At 34.7% G+C, this 23,353-nt stretch overlaps 1 protein-coding gene across 2 annotated transcripts in view; it reads right to left on the bottom strand.

Moving 5' to 3' along the window:
- The window catches only part of DAPK1 (death associated protein kinase 1), a 224,008-nt gene that overhangs the window by 13,866 nt on the left and 186,789 nt on the right, over positions 1 to 23,353 (bottom strand). For both annotated transcript variants that reach the window (XM_051996986.1, XM_051996995.1), the window contains 3 exons: positions 10,202 to 10,424; positions 1,740 to 1,928; positions 246 to 443 (listed from right to left, as the gene is read on the bottom strand). In XM_051996986.1, coding sequence (XP_051852946.1) covers positions 246 to 443; positions 1,740 to 1,928; positions 10,202 to 10,424 — 610 coding nt within the window. The remainder of the gene's footprint in view (positions 1 to 245; positions 444 to 1,739; positions 1,929 to 10,201; positions 10,425 to 23,353) is intronic.

A 23,353-nucleotide genomic window follows, 5' to 3' on the forward strand; every position in this document is an offset into this window, starting at 1 on the left:
AGTTTTGTCAGATATCCAGTACAAAGTGTACATGAGATTAGAAAGGCTGAACATGGAAAGAAATGCAGAAATATACAATTTGTCAGTTCAAGCTACTGACAGAATTTAAAAAGTGCTACGTATATGCTAAATGCCTTTAGGAATCAAGAGCAGTAGAAGACACATGGAAAAAGAAAAGTTTAACATCAAACAGGAAATTGCAACGTCCTCATTATCAAAGAAACATTCACATACATACGTATTACCTATGGGTTCTTCAACAGGGACAAGTGACTTTAGAAAACTAAGCCAGAAAATCACTTGATTTAATTGGATCTCATAAGGTTCTTCAAGGCTGAAAAGCACTACATGAATTGAAGTGGGATCATTTGCTGCAAAATAATCATAGCAGCAGAAATAAACAGGATTTCCAGAGAACTCCCATACGCTGAAATCACCAACTCCTGCAGAGAGAGAAATAAAGACTATTGTGTATCTTCAAATAGCAAAAGCTTCTCTGAATCTGTATTGGTTGAAGGTATTCACCCTAATGAAATCATGGGTCATTTCAGCACTCAGTAAATACAGTTAATAGGGGATAGAGGGCTAGACTTGGGAGTCAGGAACATCTGAGTTGAAATCATTTTCTACCTCTGTGACCTCAGGCAAATTAGCCTTAATTTCTTCCTTTATAAGATGGAAATTTATTTCCCAGATTTACTGTAGGATCAAAGGAGCAAATGTATATAAAATACTTTACATACCTTACAATGCTCCATAAGTGTCACCTGCTATTATTGTACCACATGTATACTTAATGAGCTATACTTATATAATACTCTAAGGTTAGTAAAGTGCTTTCCTCATAACAATTTATGAAGTAGCTGGTACAAATGTTATTAGGATTCCCATGTGATTAGGTTAAAAAAAAAAGCCCCAGAGGTTAAATGGCCTCCTAATGTTTTTATGAGGCAGCTAGGTAGCACAGTGGATAGAGTGCCAGGGCTAGAATTGGGAAGACTAGTTTTCATGAGTTCAAATCTGGTCTCAGACAACTACTAACAGTGTGACCTTGGGCAATTCACTTAACTCTGCCTCAGTTTCCTCATCTGTTAAATGATCTGGAAAAGGAAATGGCAAATCACACCAGTATCTTTGCTAAGAAAACTCCAAATGGGGTCATGGAGAATTGAACATGCTGAAAAATGACAACAACAAATGATTTTATAGACTCTAAAGTGTAGAACTTCTAATTGAAACTCTGCAATTTATCTCCTACAATGTGATGTATATCTCTTGGTAGCACTTAGTATGGTCCTGACAGACCATGAATAGATAAAGGACTGCATTTTGGAAATGGCCTATAAATACACTTCTGAAAGTTAAATGATTTGTTCACTACTAGTTTATGGTATCAGACTGCTGAAGAAATGCTGAGGAATCTAAAAACATGGGAAGACCTGGATTTGGGTCTTGTTTCAGATATAGCTGTAGGACTCAGGACAAGTTACCTTAAATCTCTTAACTTTATATTCCTCATTTGGGGAATTAGTACCCACTTTATTAGTACCCACTTCATCCATAATCTTGGCTGTACTTTGCCTTTTCACTTATTGCTTCCAAGTGTGGTAACATTTGGGGATCTCTCTCTATAGTAGATTAAAATTTAGAGATAAATCCTCTTTTAAAAAAAGTTAAAGGGTTCAGTAGCCTTTAGGAAAGAATAGCCCCATTTCATAGAAAATACAAATGGAGCATACCATTCAGATAGGCGTTCTGGATGTCTATGGCTTTGGTTGATTGGTCATCGGCTGAGCAGTGTGAATGGTGGGAAGGAGACACAAAGACTTCAAGCATCCCTTTTGTGAGGCCTGGTTCAAACATCATGCTCCGACTCCTCACGCTTACATTTTCGCAGCCAGGGTACAGGTTGTTGATGCTCACTGATACTAGGGACACAAGAGAAAAAAAGGAGGTTAGTCATTTAATAAACAGGAGAAGGCACATCTCAACCCAGAGGGCATTTTATTGAATTGTACCGGATCTTTTAAAAAATATGCTGTAAACATTAATTAGTATCTATGGTCTATGGAAAGAAAAAAAAGATACCAATTTCTAAATCTGCAAAATAGCTGTTGGATTAGAGGTGCTCCAAGGTCCTATCTAGCTTAGAATCCTATTATCTTAGGGAAATATTCTATTTTTCCCCTGGGGAACCTTGTAGCTGACTGACTTTCCTAAATGGATCTCAAAATAGCATGGTCTTAAGAGGAACTCCTAAAGGAAAGCAGTTTGGAGTATTATAAAAAGGAGTTTAGAATATCAGATCTGGATGCAATCCCCTGGCATTTAACAGATAAGGAAACTGAGACATATTAGAGCTAGTTAGTAGTTGGGCTAAGTTCCCCTTGTATTTATTTAAAATAATTCCTTTCAGTTTGAAGTGGTGGGCCATAGTCGAGGCCCATAATAAAGGGAGAAAAAGAGTAGGGCATTTTGTGTGTTTCCTATGACTTACATTAATGACTCCAGTTTAAAAAAAAAAATTGTGAAGTTTTATTTGTTGAAAGGAGACAATTCAATTTAAATGGAGTAAGTACTCTAGGATTAAGTCAGAATCTATAAAGTTCTCATCAGAGGAGTAAATTGGTCAGATGGCAATGGCAATGGTGGGGAACAGAGGAAGGGAGAGTTTCAGCAGTCCTTTTCCTTTCTATGATACTTTGGGAAAGTCTAATTGGATTTTATCTTCTCCATCTTTAAAAAACATTATTATCTGCTCAGGGTAGTAGTTTAAAGATAAAATTGAGGAGATTATATATGTATATGTAATTATGTGTGTATATACATACATATATACATGTACAAATATATAAAATACAATGTGTATACACACACACACACACACATACACACACACACACACACACACACACACACACACACGGTTTTAGGCCTTTGATTTTATAAATCAATCTCTTTGAATCTGTCTCTGTCTTTTTCAAAACAATCTAGATTAATCTGAGCAATGTTTGGATGACTCCTTGTTGTGTATTAAGTAGAATTCTTACTCAGTTACAGTTTAAACTAGATGGCTTTTGTGGTCTCTTCCAGTTCTGAGATTTTGTGACCCTGTAATGTTTTGATTCTACTTTCTTTCCCTGTTTCTTTGTATTGTGTGTATCTGTAGAAACAGGCTGGTTCCCTGATAATTTAGTTCCAAATCTGGAATAAATTTTTTATTTGCAACCCATCCGATAGCTAACAAAAGGAAATTTACTTAGTCATTGCAAGGGAAAGGGTAGTCATCCAGGATGAAGCATTGATAAGGTTGAGTATAACTTTGTAGTTTGTGTCATATTGCTAATCTTGGTCTTGAAAATCTCAGGGAGGGACTCTGACTTTTCACCTCCTAGCTATTTTGTACCAGAGACAAGCAAGATCTATCAGAGGTCTGAAATTATTTCCTTAGTCAATCAAATTTCAAGTAAGTGAAAACTAGCCTAAGTTCACGAGCAAGACTGATTAATAATATTACATCTGTGATATGTGTCAATAATATATGGTGAAATTGCATTATATAACACTACTATACCATAAATGTATCCACCATTCCTCAATCATTGTTCATAGAGGTTGATGCTTAGTGATATTAGATTTATATTGTTTTAAGAATAAGTTTATTCCTACTGACTTCTTCCTTGCCATTTAACCTAAGACAAAGATCCTAGAAGGCTGGATTTCCCTTCCTAAATATGTCTTTCAAAGCAGAGCTATAATCCCGTTTTTAGACTGGAACTGTAAGGGATATTTCTTAATAGTTCTAGACACTGGTTAATATATTCCAGTCAAAATCATAAATGTCAAAATCTCCAGTCAAAATGTGGAGTAAAATCTTTAATACAATTCCAAACTACTTGAAATTGTACTAGAAAATTCACTGAACTGTAAAATCCTCTTGACCTGGGGGTATCATTATTAGGCATATATACTAAGAAAATCATTCAACAGAAGGTATGGTCCTCTTCATAATTAAAAAATATTTATAATAACTTTTTTTTGTAGTAAAGAAGTGAATTAATAATGATTTTCATTAAAGCAAATTGTGGTATATAAATGTAATGAAAAATTACAGATGATTTGGGAGACACGAAATGATAAAGAGGGAAGGAAGCAAAACCAGACATCAGTTTACCTGGTAACCATAAAATTTAAAGGAAAACACCCCTGAAAAACTTTAGGATTTTGACTGATGCAGTAACTAATCATGACTTCAGAGGGCTGATGGGGAAACAAGTCTTTCAATTTCATAAAGAAGGGATAAATGATAGTATGGAATCAGGCACACATTTTCAGATGTGGCCAATGTGTTGAACTGTTTTGTTTGTTACATAGGAGGATTCTATTTAGGAGTCAAATTTTTTTTTTTTAAGTATAAAAATTTAAAATAGAAGTGGGATGGCAGTAATGAATAAGAAAATTTAATTAAGGCTTTGGCTTCTCATTACAACATGTGAGGTATGTGTAAAAGGTATTGTTATACCCACTTTACAAATAAGGAACCTGAGGCAAACAGATAAGAGAATGAATTATCTGGGTTTGGCCACATACTTGGGCTGGCCACACAGTTGTAGGCATTAATAGTTAAATCACATGCACCTTTCTTGATAACTCCCTCTGGCAATTGTCTAATTACTAAACCAGACTAAAAGCACATATATTAAAAACAAGCCTTGATTAAATTGCAGTTCTTAAATATCTGCTGTGGATTGTTTTTCTCTTGATAGGCCAAAACTTTCACACCACTCTACACTGGTACATTGCCCTTAGAGTGGAGACCGGGTGGTGAAAGAAGCATTCTCCAAATCAGTTGGCTTTAAATCAACTTGATACCCATCTTTAAAACGCTATTTCCTTATTGGTTTAGCCCTCTATCCTAACCCCACAAGAGCTTCTTGGTTTATTTTTCTTCTTTTTGTTTTAAAACTAGCATTTCTATTTTTGTTTTCCTCTTTTGCATTCTCCCCTCCCAACCAGAAGTAGTTGACTAATTTGGCACTTCCTTCACAGGCTAAACAAACCTACACTAACTCTTTTTTCCTCCTAGTTGATTAGCATTAAGAACAGATTTGTCTGAACTAAGTGAGAATAAGGAAATATTTTTATGTTTATTTTTAATATGTTTAAAGTTTTATTATTAAAGTTTCTATGCTTGCTCATCTTTAAGGTGAAAAAATCAAGATATGTTATCAATTAGTAAGTTAATCAACAAGCATTGATAACTGCTTAATATGTGATAGGAACCGTGGTAAACACTGAGAGTACAAAAGAAAGACAAAAACAATTCTTCCTGCACTAAAGGAGCTCTCTTCCTAATGGAGAAGACAATTAGGTTCATAGAAGATATGTTAGAGAAATAAGTTATAGGAGCAGCTAATTGGTGTAGTGGATAGAGCACCAGCTTTGAAGTTGACTCTGGGCAAGTAACTTAACCCTAATTGCCTCGGGAAAAAAAAAAAAAAGAAATATGGTTATACCAGAAGGAAGGCATTAACTCTGGTGGTGGTGGTGGTGGTAGTAAAGGAAGAAGAAAGAAATACTTTTGACAGAAAGTGGGATTTGAGTTGAGTTTTAGAGAAAGTCAGAGAAGCCAAGAGGTGGAGGTGAGAACATCCGAGACACAGAGAACAGTTACCACAAAGATATAGAGTAGGAAGTTGGACTATTGTGTTCAAGGAGGTGGCCAAGTCACAGAAAGCTTCAAGTGTCACACAGAGGTTTATTGGATAGAGTGAGATGGGTGATATTGTCAGACCTGTGTTTTACAAAAATCATCTTGTCAGATGAATGAAGCATGGGCTGGGTGGGGAGAAACTTGAAGCAGGCTATTGTAACAGTCCTGATGGAAGATAATGAGAACCTAGACTGAGGAGGTGGCAGTGGGAGAAGAGACAGCATATAGTAGATAGAGGCACTGTGATGGTGGAGACAACAAAATTGGACCAAACGTTGGATACGTGGGATATGAGTGAGAAGTTGTAGATGACACAGGTTGTGAACTATGAGAAGGTAGAATAGTTAGACCTTCAATAATAATAGGAAAGCTGGGAAGAGAGGAGGATTGGGAACAAAGATGAGTTCTGTTTTGGACATAATGATTTCAAGATTCATTTAGGACAAATAGTTTGAAAAAATCTCAAAGATTTGGAATCACCTTCATAAAGATGATAATTGAGTTTCATGGTGAGGGAATTGAGGGGATTAGAACAATAAGTGGTTAAACGTGGGGAGTGAGTGAATCACATTAACTTCATTTTGTGAATCAATTTTGGAGCTACATCGATTCCCTTTCTATTTAATAATGGGTCTAGTCCAAGTTCTGTCCTGTGAGAAAACCATTCAATTGTGGGAATTGGGAGAAAACTTTATTGCACTATTTGAACCAAGCCCTTCATGGTTGGGTTCTACCTGCTTAACAAAGGACCCATCTTATGATGAACAGAGATTCAGGCATCTGATTCTTGAAGAGGACCATGACATCAGGGAAGTGTTGCCATGACATCCAAGTGAGTTGAATTTAAGTGAGGTTGGGCTGTGCAAGTAACCAGCCTCACTTTCTCCTTCAGAGCCATCTGGGTCCCACAGCAAAATATGTTTCAGAATGACTGGCGATGATGCCCTCATGAAAACCAAAAGAAGAAAGAGTATTCAGAAGATGGGGATTGGCAATGGTTACAGAGAGGTCAAGAAGAAAAGATAATTGAGAAAATAGCCATTAAATCTGGTAAAGAGGTCAAGAAGAAAAGATAATTGAGAAAATAGCCATTAAATCTGGTAATCAAGATATCAATGATTAAAACTTTGGCAAAAGCTGTTTTAGTAGACTAAGATCAGAAGCCATATTACAGAGTGTTTAGAAGTAAGTGAAAGAAAAAAAAAGTGGAGACATCCAATGTTGGCAGCTTTCTGAAGAAGGTTATACATTAAGGATAAAAGAAAATATATGGCAAAAGCTAGTATGGATGCTTGGATCAAGTTTTTTTTTTTTTTTTTTTCTATTGCCTTTACTATTTTCAGATGGGGAAAGACATGGTCATGATTTATAGGCAGGAAGGAAAGAGCCAGAAGATGGAGGAGAAATTGAAGATAACACAGAGTGAGGAAGGACAATGTGCTGGAGAAGACAGAAGCAGATAGGAAGGGTGCCAACACAAAAGTTTACAACATAAGCAAAGAGAAAGGTCATCTTCTTAACAGAAATAGGTGTGAGAGAAAAGTGACTGATGTGAGACGACAAGAAGGGAAGAAGAGAGAGACTTTTCAACAAATATCTTCAATTGTGGGGTATTTTTTGGATGAAGTATGAGACAAAGTTCTTGATGACAGGATATGATAGAAAACTTGAAGATCTGGATTAGTCATCGATGGTATGTGAGACAGTCAGAGAGGTATTAAAAAATTGTCTTGTTAGCCCTGCTGAGATCACTTAACAAATCTATAGTAGACCAATCAGTTTCATAATTTTCTGAGCTCCATCTAGCAGTATGTGAATCAGAAGAACAAAGGAAGGTGATGATGGGGGTAATTCAGAGTTGAGGTTTGGCAAATCATGATTAGTTATAGTCAAGGGATTTGTAGATACTGTCCTGAGAACTGAATTGGTTAACATTAGAATTAGTGAAGAGAAATAAAGTCAGAAAGGGTAAGGTAGAAACTGAAAAAACATTGAGAAGTCAAAGGATTGGAGGTCTTGATGAAGGCAAAAAATATTTTAGGAGAAGTGAAGCATAGGGAGATATGGAATTATACAAAGTTATAATCAGAACAACATTAACATCTTAAAGAAAATGGAACACCATGTACCTCAACGATAGTAGCAGAGGGAGAACCTAGAAGTGGCCACAAGGAATAAGGAGTATTCAAACTCCTCCACCATGACCAGTTGGGGTTTGAGTGGATGGATAAAGTATGAGTAAAAGCATAACAATACCAGAAATATGCATTGTCATCATAAAAGTGTCAGAATTCAGTGAACACTAGAAGATGGAAGAAATGAGAAAGGAAAAGGTTCAGGATTGAAGGAAATTTGTTAATTATGGATCAGACATTCCAGATTGCACAGTGTAAATGACAGATCCTGAATGAGATGCTGATTAGGAGGTAAATTTGAAAACTTCCAGATAATTTGATCAAATACAACTTAAGAATACAAAAACAATCTTTCTTTTAACTCTTCCCTTAGGGGAACCAATTAACCAATGAAAAGGCATGAGGTAGAAATTTAAAGACTAGCTAGACATAATCATCCATAGGTTGGAAGAAAGGAAAAAGTGAAGGAAGCTTTTCAGAAAGGGTATTATTCCTAAGTGCTCAAGATATCTTGGGGTGGATCATTTGGTTTACTATACAGATTCTCCTAAGAAAATTTAGACAGCATTAAACTTGATGATGTGGGTATATTTAGATATCTCCTGAAGGAGCTCTTTACTTTCTGTGATACTCACTGATGAACTAGAACTTGTGAGAACTAGAACTTTTGTAAAGAACCTACTAGAATGGCAAAATCTCAGGCAGACATCTAAAATTAGAAGGCACGAAGGGCTAATATAGTTAATTCTTTTGAGGAGAAAGTAATCGGAGAAAGTAATACAGGTTTACACGTATGCACTTATCAGAGTCTGATCTTAAGGCTCTATCTCAGCTGCTGTCTGGGAGTAGATTCTGGTTGGCTCAGAGACTCACTGACTAACACACCTTCAATCATTAAGTGAGCACAAAGAACAAAGCCACCGAAAAATATAGTCTTGATACCAGTTGTTAGAAATATTCTAACAACTGGTATCAAGATTGTATTTTTCAGATTGATATTTGGAACTTTTATTCTTTCAGATTCAGGTTTTGATACATATCAGTGGATGGGTCTATCACCAATTTAGCCTCATGAGAAAGAAGTTGGAGAAGGTCTATCTCTTTTGCATCACCATTTTTTTTTTTTTTTTTGAGGGAGTAGTGGTAGAGCCAACTCTAGCATAATATCGAAAAAAAGAGTTGTAAAATGAGAAAAAGACTTGCGTTTCAAACCTAGCTTTGCAACAGATTTATGAATTTTCTTAGGGGAAACACATTTTTTTTCTCATTTGCAAAAAAGGGTATAACTAAGAGTATGTTGGAGGCTGCTGCATTTATATCTCAGGAATCAGCAAATTCTACAAATCAAGATTTGTTTTATTGTGTGCCTGGAACAGACTATAAGACAATCATTTCTGTTTTCTTGCATTTTATACCTTTTTTTAAATTCAGGTTAAGGTAACACTAGTTTTTTTGGCTGCTATAACAATTTCTAAACATTTGCATAGTGCTTTAGAGTCTGCAAAGTGCTTTCCATATGTTATTTCATTTGAGACTTGTAACATGAAGCATTGATCATGGCTACCTTTCTAGTGTCAGAGGTTAGATTGGATTTTAGCTCTTTCTGACTTTATGTTCAATACTTTGTGCTTTATATCATATTATATTTTAGACCAAAGCTTTTAAAATTGTGACTTGTAATTCTAAATGGGGTCATATAACTAAATATGGGGATTCTGATGGTAGGATGCACTGAATCTCCAATCTCTACCCAAGCCTTCAGAATTCCAGTGAGGCTAGCTAAGCAGCACTCTCAGCAGGAAGACCATTAGGATATCTTTTATGTTTTTCTCTTATATGCATGCTAGATATATAGATAATGAACCTCAGTGCAATGAGTGGAGTCTCCAAGTCTAAACTTCTATTCTCATGAAATATAGAACTATCAATAACAGCCAACTTACTAGGCAGATATAGAAAAGAGAAACTTGTAATTCCTCCATTAAGGGATATTAAGCAATAAGGGACAAGTGTTCCAATGCTGAATCTAGTCAGTCTTGTTTTAGCTAATTACTACCTTCAGACACTCATAACCTAGATTGATAAGAGGAAAATCAGATAATACTAACAGAATTTGGCTTCCTAAGTTATATAGAAGCCCAGACTGAGGTATCGCATTAGCTACTTGCTCCTCACAGATTTGGGATCTCAATGTAATAGTGGAAATCTAAAGATTAATTACATGCCTCAGAAGAAACTAAAACACATTAGCCAAATGAACTATGAATTAGTATGATTTTCAGCTCATGATACCATAATGTGAATCAACACATATACCAGTTTTATACAGAATTTTAACCAGAAATTATCTTACCTGTTGGTTTGGAAGACAAGGGAGAAGGAGGAAACCTAGTGGAATTTGTGGAGGAAAGTCTGGGTCTTCGGCGTCTGAAAAAGCTCCTAATGAGTCCACACTTGAGAGATTCCACAAGAGTAGTTTTTCCAGATCCTGAATGGCCAAACATCTTCAGTTTTATTCTTGGCTGTAAATTTTGGGTAGGACGGAGTTGTTGGATGAAGAGTCCTCTATGTGCATCCTAAATATATAAAAAAAACAAAACCCAATTCTGTTGGTCTTTCACTTTGTGGGGAAAAAAGGCATTGAATATATTTAAATACTATTATATATACTGCATTTGACTGTCTTCTAAAGCTTTGTAGCTTATTCTCTAAGTACCTTTGACTATGGTCCATTTGTATTTTGATGAGTTATGAATTGAAATTGAATTGAAGAGAAATACATAGTCTTGAAAGATCTGAAGCAAGATGGCTGATTACATAGATACATCTAAATTTAGCTTCTTTTTATCATCTCAAAAATAGTAAGAAATGCTTCAAGTGAAGAAAAAGAATAATAAGAAAAACAGCAGAAAAAGGAAAAAAAATCATCACAAGGAAAAATCTTATAAGAACCATAAGGGAGATAGAAAAAAGAATAAACCAAAAAGAGGTCGCAAAACAATAAAGATTATCAAGTAAAAGCAATATGAAATCATAATAGAATGTGATAACACTACAAAAAAAACTGTCAGAAATGACAATAGAACAATTGTAAGAACCCTTAGTGTTTAGAGTGGTTTTGAAGCTCAACAAAAGAAGTAAAGGAAGAAATAAGGATGGAAAGTAGGTCTGACAGATTTTTATAAAAAAATAATTTAAAAAGACAAACAAAAATGGATTTCTTAAAACAAACACAGGATAATCTCTCTAAAGTATTAGGTACTCTACAAGATATTGACAGATTTCAAACACACACAAAAAAGGAGAGCTGAAACAAAGAATATCAAAATAACAAAATTTGAAGAAAATCTGACATTATTTGCCAAAGCAAATGAACCTAAAGGCAGAATGCAGCAGGATGATTGGAAAATTATTCGTCTCTCCTTCATTTTATAAATAAATTGAGACTTTCAGAAGGGAAGCCAATTTGCTCAAGGTCACATAATTAGGTAGTAGCAGAATCCTAATCATTTAATTCCCACTCAGGAACCAAAACGCATCAGAGAAAAAATCTGACATAGCTTATCCTCATCAAAATTAAGAATATTATGATCTTGAACCATATTTTAGCAAGAATAGCAGAATAAAGGCTTTGAAGCTTAAGGATACATCCATGTTTATAAAAAATTAGGGCAGTTGATAAAGCACCAGGCCTGGAGTGAAGAAAAATCCTATTGTTGAGTTCAAATCCAGCCTCTAAGATACTTAGTACTTGTGTTACTCTGGACAAGTCACTTAATCCTGTCTCATTTTCCTCATCTATCAAATGAGATGGAGAAGGAAATGGAAAAATATTCTAGTATAACTGCCAAGAAAACCCAAAAAGGCTTACAGAGGTAAGGCATGACTGAAAAATAACTAAGCAAGATATAAAAATACACAAATATATTTCTTTTGTATAAGCCAGCGTGTTGTGTTAATCTTTCTGGAAAAGAAGAGTGCACACTTTGCTTTAGCCTTAAGTTTTATAATATTTTGCCAATTACATTTCATTTACTAAGAAAAATATGAAATTGATTTTATAATTTCTTTTGCTTTTCCCCACATCTCTTGCTCCAATGGTCAGAAAATGTTTCACAAAATTATTTCATGATACAACCCTGAAGGTTCTTACCCTAAAGTTGGCAAGAGACTCAAATGAGGATTTATGTAAAATGTTTTACAAACTTTAAAATACTATCTAAATGTCAGTTTTGTATTATTCCCATTTTAAAGGTGAGGAAACCAAGACTCATACTTTTCCTGAGGTCATATAGCTGTTAAGTGTCAGAACTCAGGTCAAATTCAGTCATAAGATCATAGGATCAGTTAGTCAGTAATTCAACAAACATTTATTAAATGTGACAGGCACTGTGCTAAGCTATGGGGATGCAAAGAAAAACAAAACTCAATCTCTTCTCTCAAGAAGCTCATAGTTTAATGGGAGAGACAATATGTAAACAGCCATGTTCAAAGAAGTAGGATAAATTGAAAGTAATCATCAGAAAGATAGAACTAGAATTAAGGGGAATCAAGAAAGGCTTTCTGTAGCAGGTGGAGGGGGAAATGAGAAGAGAGAACACTCTGGACATGGGAGACAGCTAGAAAAAAATGCCCAGAAATTGAGTATTTTATATAAGAAACAGCAAGGAGGCTAGTCTCATTGGAGATCAAAGAGTAGGATACACAAGGTGGGGAGGTATAAGAAGACTAGAAAAGTCTGTGTGTGAAAACAAGTTAGGAAGGGTTCTGAAGTTAAACAGATACTATAAATTTAGATCTAGAAAGGATCTCAAAGCAAAGTAGTTTGATAAAGTATAAAGACTGATAGGATGTTGACTGTGAGGGTGAAACAGATGAGCCATTTGTAGAGAACTTAGGAACTTTTATTGGATTCTTGTGGATTTTACAGACCACCTTAAGTTGATAGTATGGGAATATGTTATGTTAGGAATTGTGGCAGAGCGCAAGAAAGCTTATTGTACATACAGTTTTTTCCAGAAGCAGACTGAGAGTTTAGAATTAATTTCAAGAAACATTCCTACTTATGAAACTTAATTCCCAGGGAGAGAGAGAGAGGGAGGGAGGGAGGGAAGGAAAGAGGGAGGGAGGAAGGAGGGAGGAAGGGAGGGAGGGAGGGAGGGAGGAAGGAGGGAGGAAGGAGGGAGGGAGGGAAGGAGGAAGGGAGGGAGGGAGGGAGGGAGGGAGGAGGGAGGGAGGGAGAGAGAGAGAGAGAGAGAGAGAGAGAGAGAGAGAGAGAGAGAGAGAGAGAGAAGAGAGAGAAAACAAGGAAAAACTAGCTTCAGCTTCAGTATTTCAATATTTGTGATTTCAATGGGGTACTATCACTCTCTGTTCTAATGCAGAATCCCAAATCCATACTTTAGTAGATGATGTTAGGATTTGCTGTGGCTAAAAAAAAAAAAATCATTATCTGGGGACCAACCTGTTGGTGATTAGATTTCTCTTACAATTTGGAAAGTCATATGGTCTGTGACTTTTTGGTGTAGGATATGAGTTCTTAATCTGTTTTATGTTGTAAGATCCTTTGGCAATTCGGTGATGTTTCAGATCCCTTTTTAGAATAATGTTTTAAAATGCATAAGATAAAATATACAGAATTACAAAGGAAAATATTACAAAGGAGACCAATTATGCTGAAATAAAGATGTATTCTTCTAAAAGATGTTTCTAGAATTCCCAGTGAATACTACAATGTCTACTATTATGTTACTTTGTAGATGGTTTTAGGAGGTATAACCAGAATAAACCATTATTATTGGTGAGCCAGCCTTCTACAGAAGGATGAACTGTTTTGAATTTAGATAGATTCACAGTCCCTTGTTGCCCAGCTAATGTTTGAAGGCTTTTCAATTCAGTAGAAATTGCCCAGAAATTCTGCTTTTCTCAATGGCTTAGTTTTTAATATTCTAAGGTCACTTCTATTCTATAATGAAATAATACTTTATGACTAGAGGGAAAAAAAAAAACGAGGATTTACACTTGAAGGGCAGAATTCCAAAGCTGAGATTTCTTGGAATTGGGAATTACTGAAGCATGTCTGGAGAGTATCATTTGCTGCTTACTCCACTCTGAACAGACTTCCCCAGTTAATGTTTGGTTTCTTGTGCGTGGGCTGGGCAATTCCAAATGAGATTTTTAAATACATGTTACAAAAAAAGCAATTGAAAATAGACAGAACCCTTTCATCCCTGGATTCTTGCAGTATAAAATGTCATCTCTAATCTTAGCTTCTTCTTCTAACTTATATGTTTATTAAGCAAATTAATTAGATTGCTCCCCTCCACTTTTGCTCTGTGAAGAAGAAGCTAAGCTACACTTGGGTGGGTTTCATCAAAAGCATAGGTCTAGTGAGGAGCTCTTAAGTTGGTTTAGACTGACTTAGTGTCAAAATTGGTTCAAGCTTAAATATATGTGATATATTTAATTATCTCCTAAATAACACTGTACTCTAAAGAAAATTTACTTTATATAAAGAAACATCATTTTTACTAAGTATTGTATTATTTAACATGTAATTTTCTGAATTCTCCTATATATGTTTGCACAGGCAAATATATACACATAATACATACAATTATGTATACATTCATATTCTATTTTTTTTTTTTTGAGCTGAGAGGAATGGGAAAGTATACTACAGTTTTGCTATTTTACAGGTTGATAATTAGAAACCTTGGTCTTATGAAAATAAGAGGAAAATAACCTGCATTTTCCCCCCAAACAATTTCTTTACTCAGGACAATCTCCAGTCTAGCTTAATCCCCTTGCCCTTTCTCCCAGAAGTTGGGTTATCTAAGGCTAATGCCATTTTCACTCTAGTTTAAGAAGGTAAGTAGCTCTTTCTAAGATTATCGAGTCAGTGATCATAAAAAAAGGAAAAGAGGAAAAAAGGCAGACCTTTTACTGCTTAAGGAACACTACCACCCTCAACCTTATTTCCTCTAATGTGAAGACTCTGAATTATCATGTGTCTGACTTGCATGCCCAAATCATGCTATCAAGAGAGATGTGAACTTATAAGGTTTTGTGACTCCATCCTCCTCTTGGCAGTAGTCTCTCACCTCCACCACAATTATTAGATTCTATAGTTTAGTATCCTTTCTACAAATTTAATTCAATTCAACTAACATTAATTAAAAACCTACTGTGTGTGTTCAGAGCTGGGGCTTACAAAGTTAAATGTGAAAAACTTTATTCTACAAAACCAAGAAGGCCAAGTAGTGTGCCTCATATTAAAGTCTACCAAGTGAACTATTTATGCATGTATCCCTAAATGTAGTACTTCCTAAGATCTGAAATGTTAATGAAGATAAATTTTTTTCAGAGACTCTTCTAGTTCAGAAAAATATTTTCATCATAAATGATCTTGTGACAAAAAGAGCCATCTACCCCAGAGAGAGAACTGTGGGAACTGAGTGTGGATGACAACATAGAATTGCCCTTCAAAGTAGGAAGGACAGCTTTGGAAGGAACCCTCCTACTCTGGATTACATGTAGAATGACCAGGGTAAATAAAAGGAGATTAAAACCCCTATGGTCCTAGATTACACGCCTTTTAAAATATAGGCTAAGATCAAATAAGTTTTGGTAGTTGACACATAATAACAATAACAACAACAACAGTGTGTACTCCAGATTAACTGTGTTATAGACTGGAAATAAGAATGCTTGGCTTTATGACTAAAGTGAAAAACAATCTACATTTTAACTCTAATTTACTCTAATTTTTTTTTATTGACTAGAAGTTTTCAACTAAGGCTGGTTGAGGCCATTCAGCATTATAAATTCTTCTGGGTATGAGTTGGACAAGATGACTTTTGAGATATTACGAAAATTACAAATAGTTATAACATAGGGCAAAGTAAGGTTACTGGAAATGGAGAGATTTAGAAGAAATTCCCATGAGAAATCAGATAAAGCAAAGTTTGCTTTGATCTGAAAGTGGGGGAGGGGAAGTTGAGAAGACTTCATGAATGAGGTGGGATCTAAGGTGGGCATTGAAGGATGAGAACTTAAGAACTGGAGACTATAAAGGAGTCAGATCTGCCTGAAATGTAGGCAATATAAAGGGGAATAAATTAGATAGAGATGGATAGGTCAGTTGACATAGGATGATTATGGAATCCAGGATGATTATGGAATGCCCTGAAAACCTGATTCAGAATTTTATATTTCACATAGTAGACAAAAGCTAATAAAGGGCTTTGATTAGGGGATTCATATGACTATAGTAGAAATATTAAGAAGCTCATTATTACAGATGATATGAAGATATACTTGCAATATCCTAGAGAATAACTAAAAATCTAGTGAAAATAAAGAACATTTTTAATAAAGGTGAAGGATAAATTATTACCCACATTAATCACCAGCATTTCAACAAAGTCCAGCAGAAAAAGATAAAAAAGGAAATTCCATTTAAAATTACTGTAGACAATATAAAATACTTGGAAGTCTACCTACCAAGTTAAACCCAGGAATTCGTGTACACAAAATAAAAAGCATTTTTTCACACAACTAAAGTCAGATCTAAACAATTTGAAAAAAATATTAATTGCTCATGGGTAGGCTGAATCCATATAATAAAAACAATAATTCTAACTAAATTAATTTCCTTATTCAGTACCATAATAAGCAACCAAAAATTATGTTACAAAGCTAGAAAAATAACAATAAAATTAATCTGGAAGAACAAAAGTTCAAGAATATAAAGAGAACCAATGAAAGAAAAAGTGTGATGGAAGATGGGTGATTAGCCTTACTAGATGTCAAATTTTTTACAAAGTAGTGATCATCAAAGCAATCTGATACTGGATAAGAAACAAGAGTGGTGGATCAATGGAATAGATTAAAAATATACAACACAATAGTAATTGATCATAGTAATTCAGCATTTTATAAGATATAGAGAATATTACAAGATGTAAAATGGATAATTTTGATTATACTAAATTATAAAGGTTTCATACAAACAAAATCAATGCAGCCATGGTTAGAAAGAAAGCAGAAAACTGAAAGGAAAAACTTTTCACAGCAAGTTTCTCTGAAAAAGGCCCCAGCTCTCAACTATACATAGAGAGCTAAGTCAAATTTACAAGAATATAAGTTATTCTCCAGTTGACAAATAATCAAAAGATATGAACAGGCAGTTTCCAGATGAAGAACACAAAGTTATCTATAGTTATAAGAAACAATGCTTTAAATCACTATTGATTAAAGAAATGCAAATTAAAACAACTCTGAGATACACCTTTTGCTTAATATAACAGACAAGGAAAATGACAAATATTGAAAGGAATGTGGAAAAATTAGGACACTAATGAACTATTGGTGGAATTGTGAACTTATCCAATCATTCTGGAGAGCAATCTGGAACAATGCCAGGGTTATGCATACCCTTTGACCCAGCAATGCCACTATTAGGTCTGCATCAGAACCAGGAGAACATTGTGCACAGTAATAACAATATGATGATCAACAGTGAATGACTTGACCATTCTCAGTAATACAAAGATGCAAGACAATTGTGAAAGACATAAAATGAAAAAAATGCTTTCTACCTCCAAAGAAAGAACTGATGGAGTATGAAGGTAAATTAAAGCATATTTTTAAAACTTTATATTTTTCTTGTTTTTTTTTTAATCTAAGTTTTCTTTACATCATGAGTAATATGGAAATGCTTTGCATGACTGCACATGTATAACTCAGAACCCTTATAATTCAGAAGAAGTAGGGAGAAAATTTGGAACTCAAAAATTTTTAAAATAAGTGTTAAGGACTTCTGGGGGTAGAGCCAAAATGATGGAGTGAAGCCAGGAAGTTGCTCGAGCTCTCTCAGTTTCCCTTGAAAACCACAAGAAACCAAGTCTCTGAACAGAATCTGATGGGATGAAACCACTCTCAGATTATAGATAGACTGGAAAAACTTCAAGAAAGGTCAGTCTCATTGGGATGAAAAGGGTGTTCAGGCCAGCTCAGACAGACTCTGAGAAAGTCATTGAGAGGGTCTTAATCACTTTAAAACTGCAACTGAGACTCTTGGTCCTGACTCAGTAGAGAAGCAGATCAGTGGGGCAGCTTCCAGTATCAGCTCAGAAGGCAAACTCTGGGAAACCAAATTGTTTCCTAAAAGGAGCAAACAAAGCTATCCCCTGCAAACACAAGGGGCCCCTATGCTCAAAGGCAAGACTCAGAGTTATACAGGAAGCTTGGGACAATACACCCTTTAGTCCAGGAGCAGAGTTCCACCATAAAAGTAAAAAAAAAAAAAGAGGAAAAACCAAAAGTAAAGAAAAGAAAATGAACAAGAAACAGAAAAGAACCTTGACCATAGAAGGCTACTATGATGACAGGGAAGAGCAAAATACCAATTCAGATGAGGACAAAATGTTCACAGAGAAAATTCAAAGAGTGATATGAATTGGTCTCAAGCCCAAAGAGGCTGCTTGGATGTGCTCATAAAAGACTTTAAAAGGCAAATAAAAGAGGTAGAATTAAAAATGAGAAAAGAAATGAGAGCTATGAAAAAGAGTCAACAGCTTAGAAAAGGAAGGCAATTCCTTAAATAATACAATTGGCCAAATGCAAAAAAAAAAAAAAATCCACTGAACAAAACAACATCTTCAAAAAAAAGAGTTAACTAAATGGAAAACAATATTAAATTTTTTTTAATGTGTAACTAGGAAAAATGTTTATTATTTTTAAAAAGAAGCTTATTCAGGCAGTGGTATGGAGAATAGATGAAAGAGGAAGGAAAAATATGGAAGAATAGTTAATCAGTCAAAATGTATTAAAAATAAATTGGAAATAATAGAGGGAAGACATTACGATTAAGGGGCATTAGTAAAGGCTTCCTGTAAAACATGAGATTTTAGTTAGGATTTGAAGGAAACTAGGAAAGTCAGGCAGTAGAGAGGAGAAAGGTAGAATTTCAAGGATGGGAAACAGTCAGTGAAACTTTCTAGAGTGAGAAGGGGTTGTAGGTTGTACAATAAACAAGGAAATCAGTGGCTTTGGATTAGAGCAAATAGTAGTGGATCTGAGAAAACTGGAAAGGTAGGAGGAGACCAGGTTGTAGAGGGATAAGTTATTAAGTAGTCTCGATAAAGAGAAATCATAGATTATTTTAGAAAAGCTACAGTGAGAATTGGAAAATATTTTGATACATTAGAGATAAGTACTCCCCCCACCAAAGCAGATAACAACCTTCTCATCCTATTTGCTCATGGATAAACCTGTGAGTATCAAATGCTTTGTTCTGGTTCTTTTGGATAACACAGAAATAAAATATATACTACTTGGATTTCCTACCTGTTGTTTTTCATTTCGACTCTATTACCAAACTACCTTCTTTTCTATTGGTACATTTTCCTGATGATGCTTATTTTGCTATTTCTTTCAGTCATCTCTGCTTACTTTCACAATTCCTCTTGTATATATTATATATATATATTTTTAATATTATAGTGTTCCATTTTTTTGTGGACATATAACATGATCAGGAGAATTCCAATGTTAATGGAATCAGCTATTTTTTTTTCAATTGCCTTAAATATTAAAAGAATTGTGTGGATTTTCAAATATGAGACAACTCAATTTTCCCCTCCTACTCAGTTCTGGACCATGGTCTATGGTCCCTGTCCAAGATATGTTTTTCCTAATTTTTATTCTTTCTTCTAATTCAGTATTTATTCTGATCTTTTTTTAACCCAGGAGTTCTTAACTTTTTATGGGTCTGTGAATGTGGATTCGTTGACCATCTGATGATGCCATGGATCTCTTCCCAGGACGTTTTTAAATGCACAAAATACTCTAGGGTTACAAAAGAAACTAATTACATTAAAATAATAATCAAAGGATTAAGAAGAAAGTTCAAGGGATTTCAGGTTAAGAAACACCTATAACCTATCTGTTATAATATAGTTATGCCATCCACATCACCATTTTTCTCATTATGGTTTTGATATATCATAAGTTGGGATAAGAAATTAAAATGGGAATTTGGGGGGAGTTTTATGGAAGGCACAGATGATACATAAAAATTGGTGGATGACAGAGAAAAAAATTTAGAAACTCAGAAATGCATAAGATATATGCATTATGTATCATACAGAATATAATGAAATTTTTAATCCAAATTTTACAGTAAGGTGTTGTAAATATCCCATAGAAGAACAAGGAAAAAAATTCAGATTTCTTCTTTGTCATGAAGAGGGAGCCAAGCAATTTCACATGGATTTTTTTAAATCAAAGTATACTACACTACTAACCCTCTCAATGTAGAAGGAATAATAGCAGTCTTTCATATTTTATCGTGTTTGGTGTTCAACAACACACATTTTTGTAACTCTTCATTATGAAAGTATTAATGACACATACACCATATGTAAGCCTTTGGATTAGCCAAATATTTTAAAATTATTTCATTTCTTGGTCCTACTTATCCCAATATGGTACTTCTCTACGTCTAACTTTTTTACTCAGTATCAACGTTTATTGTGACTCAGAGGATGTTAAGTTATTTATAGAATTTTCCTACAACTTCATCCTTTTTGCAAATGATGTTGTGCATAAACTGCAATCATCTTCATTGTTGTCAGTTTGCTCATATTCATTATGTGTACTGCAAGATAAGATGACTAAGTGTCCCACAGAATGATACATCTTGTTGTCTTTGGGCACATTACAAAATGAACTTTGCAAACTCATTCATTTGCCCAACTAAGGAGGGGCCATGAATCACATATCCACTTAGGGCAGAGATTCTTGTTCTTTTTAATGTCATAGATCTATTTGACAATGAAGTGAGGTCTAGTCTATGGACCCCTCTTGGAGTCATGCTTTCAATGCATAGAATACAATGCATAGAATTATAAAGGAAATCAAAAGTTAGTAAAGATAAAAGATATCATTCCCCCCATCCAGATTGATAGATCTCCTGAAATCTATTGATAAATCCTAGGTAAGAACCCCTAACTTAGATATTACTACTTCTGAGTTCAAAATTTTATTTATAGAGGCAGCTAGGTGACAGTAGATAAACCACTTAATCTGGGATCAGGAAGACCTAGTTCTAATCTGGCTTCAGACCACTGACTAGTTGTATAACAACTTAACTTCTGATAGTTTCTGTTTCCTCATCTGTAAAATTCAGATGATAATAATAACAGCATTCACCTCCCAGATTGTGATGGAGATAAAATGATATATTTTTAACAGTGTTTTATAAACCTTAAAGTTCTACAAGTTCTATTACTTTTCCATTCCCATCATAGAAACTATAAGTCAAATAGGATTCCAAAGACCTGAGTTCAAATTCTGAATCTCTTACTTACTAGTTGTATGATCTTGGCCAACTCAGTTTCTCAGCCTCAGTTTCCTTATCTGTAAAATGAGGGGGTTGGAATATACAGTCTCTAAATATCCTTTATGCTTTAAATCTATGGTCCTATGAGTTAATGTTTGAGAATCACTTTGTATTTTTCCTTGTTTTATGGGTTTTTATGGCCAAAATTTTTGATTTGTGGGACAAAATTTCTGCTGATAAGACTCTCTGGATTTAAACAGACTTAATCTCAGACAACAGATATCTATGTTATTGCTAAAAAGATTCCTGTATCTAGAAACTTTTAAGTCTAGTGTATGCTAGAATTTATACCTAGAAAGCACAATTTTTAAGACTCTAGAGTCATCTCTATGCTAGAATGAATCATGAGTAGCATACTTTTGGTGATAGATTCTCAATAATATGCAAGGAAATTTCTACATGTAAACCAGTTTTAGAGATTACAGAATCATGGGATGCTAAAAACATTTAGTTCAGCCCCCTAATTTTACATCCCCCCCATTCATATCTTTTGGTTTAATGTCTCAAGTTCTATCCCCAAGACATTCTACCTCATAGTTATGAACTTGACAACAAGCTTCACTCTTCTAATAGAAGCTTTTCTTATCTTAATTGCAACAACATTACCTTGTACCACCTTTGCTTTTTTGTTATCAACATTTTGTCTATTTTTTCAGTCATATCTGACTCTCTGGACCCTCATTTGGGGTTTTCTTGGCAAAGATGCCAGAATGGTTTGCCACCTCCTTCTCCAGCTCATTTGATAGATGAAGAAATTGAAGTAAACAAAGCTAAATGGCTTGCCCAGGGTCACATAGCTAGTAAGTGTCTGAGGTCAGATTTGAACTAATGAAGATGAGTCTGCCTGACTTCAGCAATCCTATTTCCTGTATAGGGAAATATACATATCTATCCACTTTGTGCATATTAAAATGAAGACTTGCAAACATCTTGAAATCATGGATTAACTAGTAGCAACAAGGGCATATTTAGAAGGACTTTCCTAGATTAGCTAGAGCATCTAGGTGATACAATAAAGTGTAGGAAATAGAATTAGAAAAACCTGATTTCAAATCCAGTCTTAGATGCCTACTAACTATGTGACTGAGCAAGTTACTTAACTTCTGTTTTCAGTTTTGTAAAGTGTTCAGAAATGTAAAATGAGGATAATAATAGCATTTACCTCTCAGGGTTTGAGGACCAAAAAATATTTGTAAAGCATTTTGCAAACCTTAAAGTTATGTAAATGTTAGCTATTGTTATCATTATCCTGCTTATTACCTGACATGAAGATGTTATTTCTATCAAATACTGATTGCTTAGATTTTAACTTGTTTTGAGTAAGAATATTTCAACTAAATTTAGCAAACATTCATTAAGTGCTACCAAGTTCAAAATATCATGCTAAGTGCTAAGATACAAAGATAAAAATGAAATAGAACCTGCCCTCAAGGAGTTTTTTTTTTTTAATTGCATTTTGTATTTTGAGATCTGTTCTGAATAAATAATGCTATAAACATTATTATTTTGTGCAAAAAAGCAAATGCTAAAATAGTAGCCACATACGTGGTTTGAGATTCTTTAGAATTATGCCATTATTCAGATCTTTCTTCCCCTCTTCCTTTTTTCTAGCAGAGCTCCAGCTGTTTATATAGAAATAGAGATGAGAGCAGGCAAAAGACTAATATGAAAATGGTAAGAAAATTTTATAAGCACAGTGAAGTGTGGGACTAAGGTTTTAGTGCCAAAGTTTGTTCTGCCTACAGTGGATTGAAAGGCAATGGATAGAAAAGTCTAGATGCAGGAAGATCCTGTGTTTGGAAAAGCCTAGATAATATGTCCTCTGGTGAATTCATTTTATTGGTAGCTTGATGTTATCACCACCTGGTGGCCAAAATCGGTACTATGTTCCCTTTCTGGTTAAGAGACACTTTTTCTGAAGCTTGCAAGAAAGCAGGAAATGAATGGGGTTATGGTGGTGGGAGGAAGCTATTACTATTATACTATGGCCTGGCCCATCCCCAGTTGTTACAGAAAGACCTTGGGAATATTTAGCTTGGAGAAAACTGAGGGTAAGGTGATAATAGCTGTCTTTAGGGGGTACAAATTGTAAAAAGG

Source organism: Antechinus flavipes, chromosome 1 (genome assembly GCF_016432865.1).
Source record: "Antechinus flavipes isolate AdamAnt ecotype Samford, QLD, Australia chromosome 1, AdamAnt_v2, whole genome shotgun sequence".
NCBI lineage: Eukaryota > Metazoa > Chordata > Mammalia > Dasyuromorphia > Dasyuridae > Antechinus > Antechinus flavipes.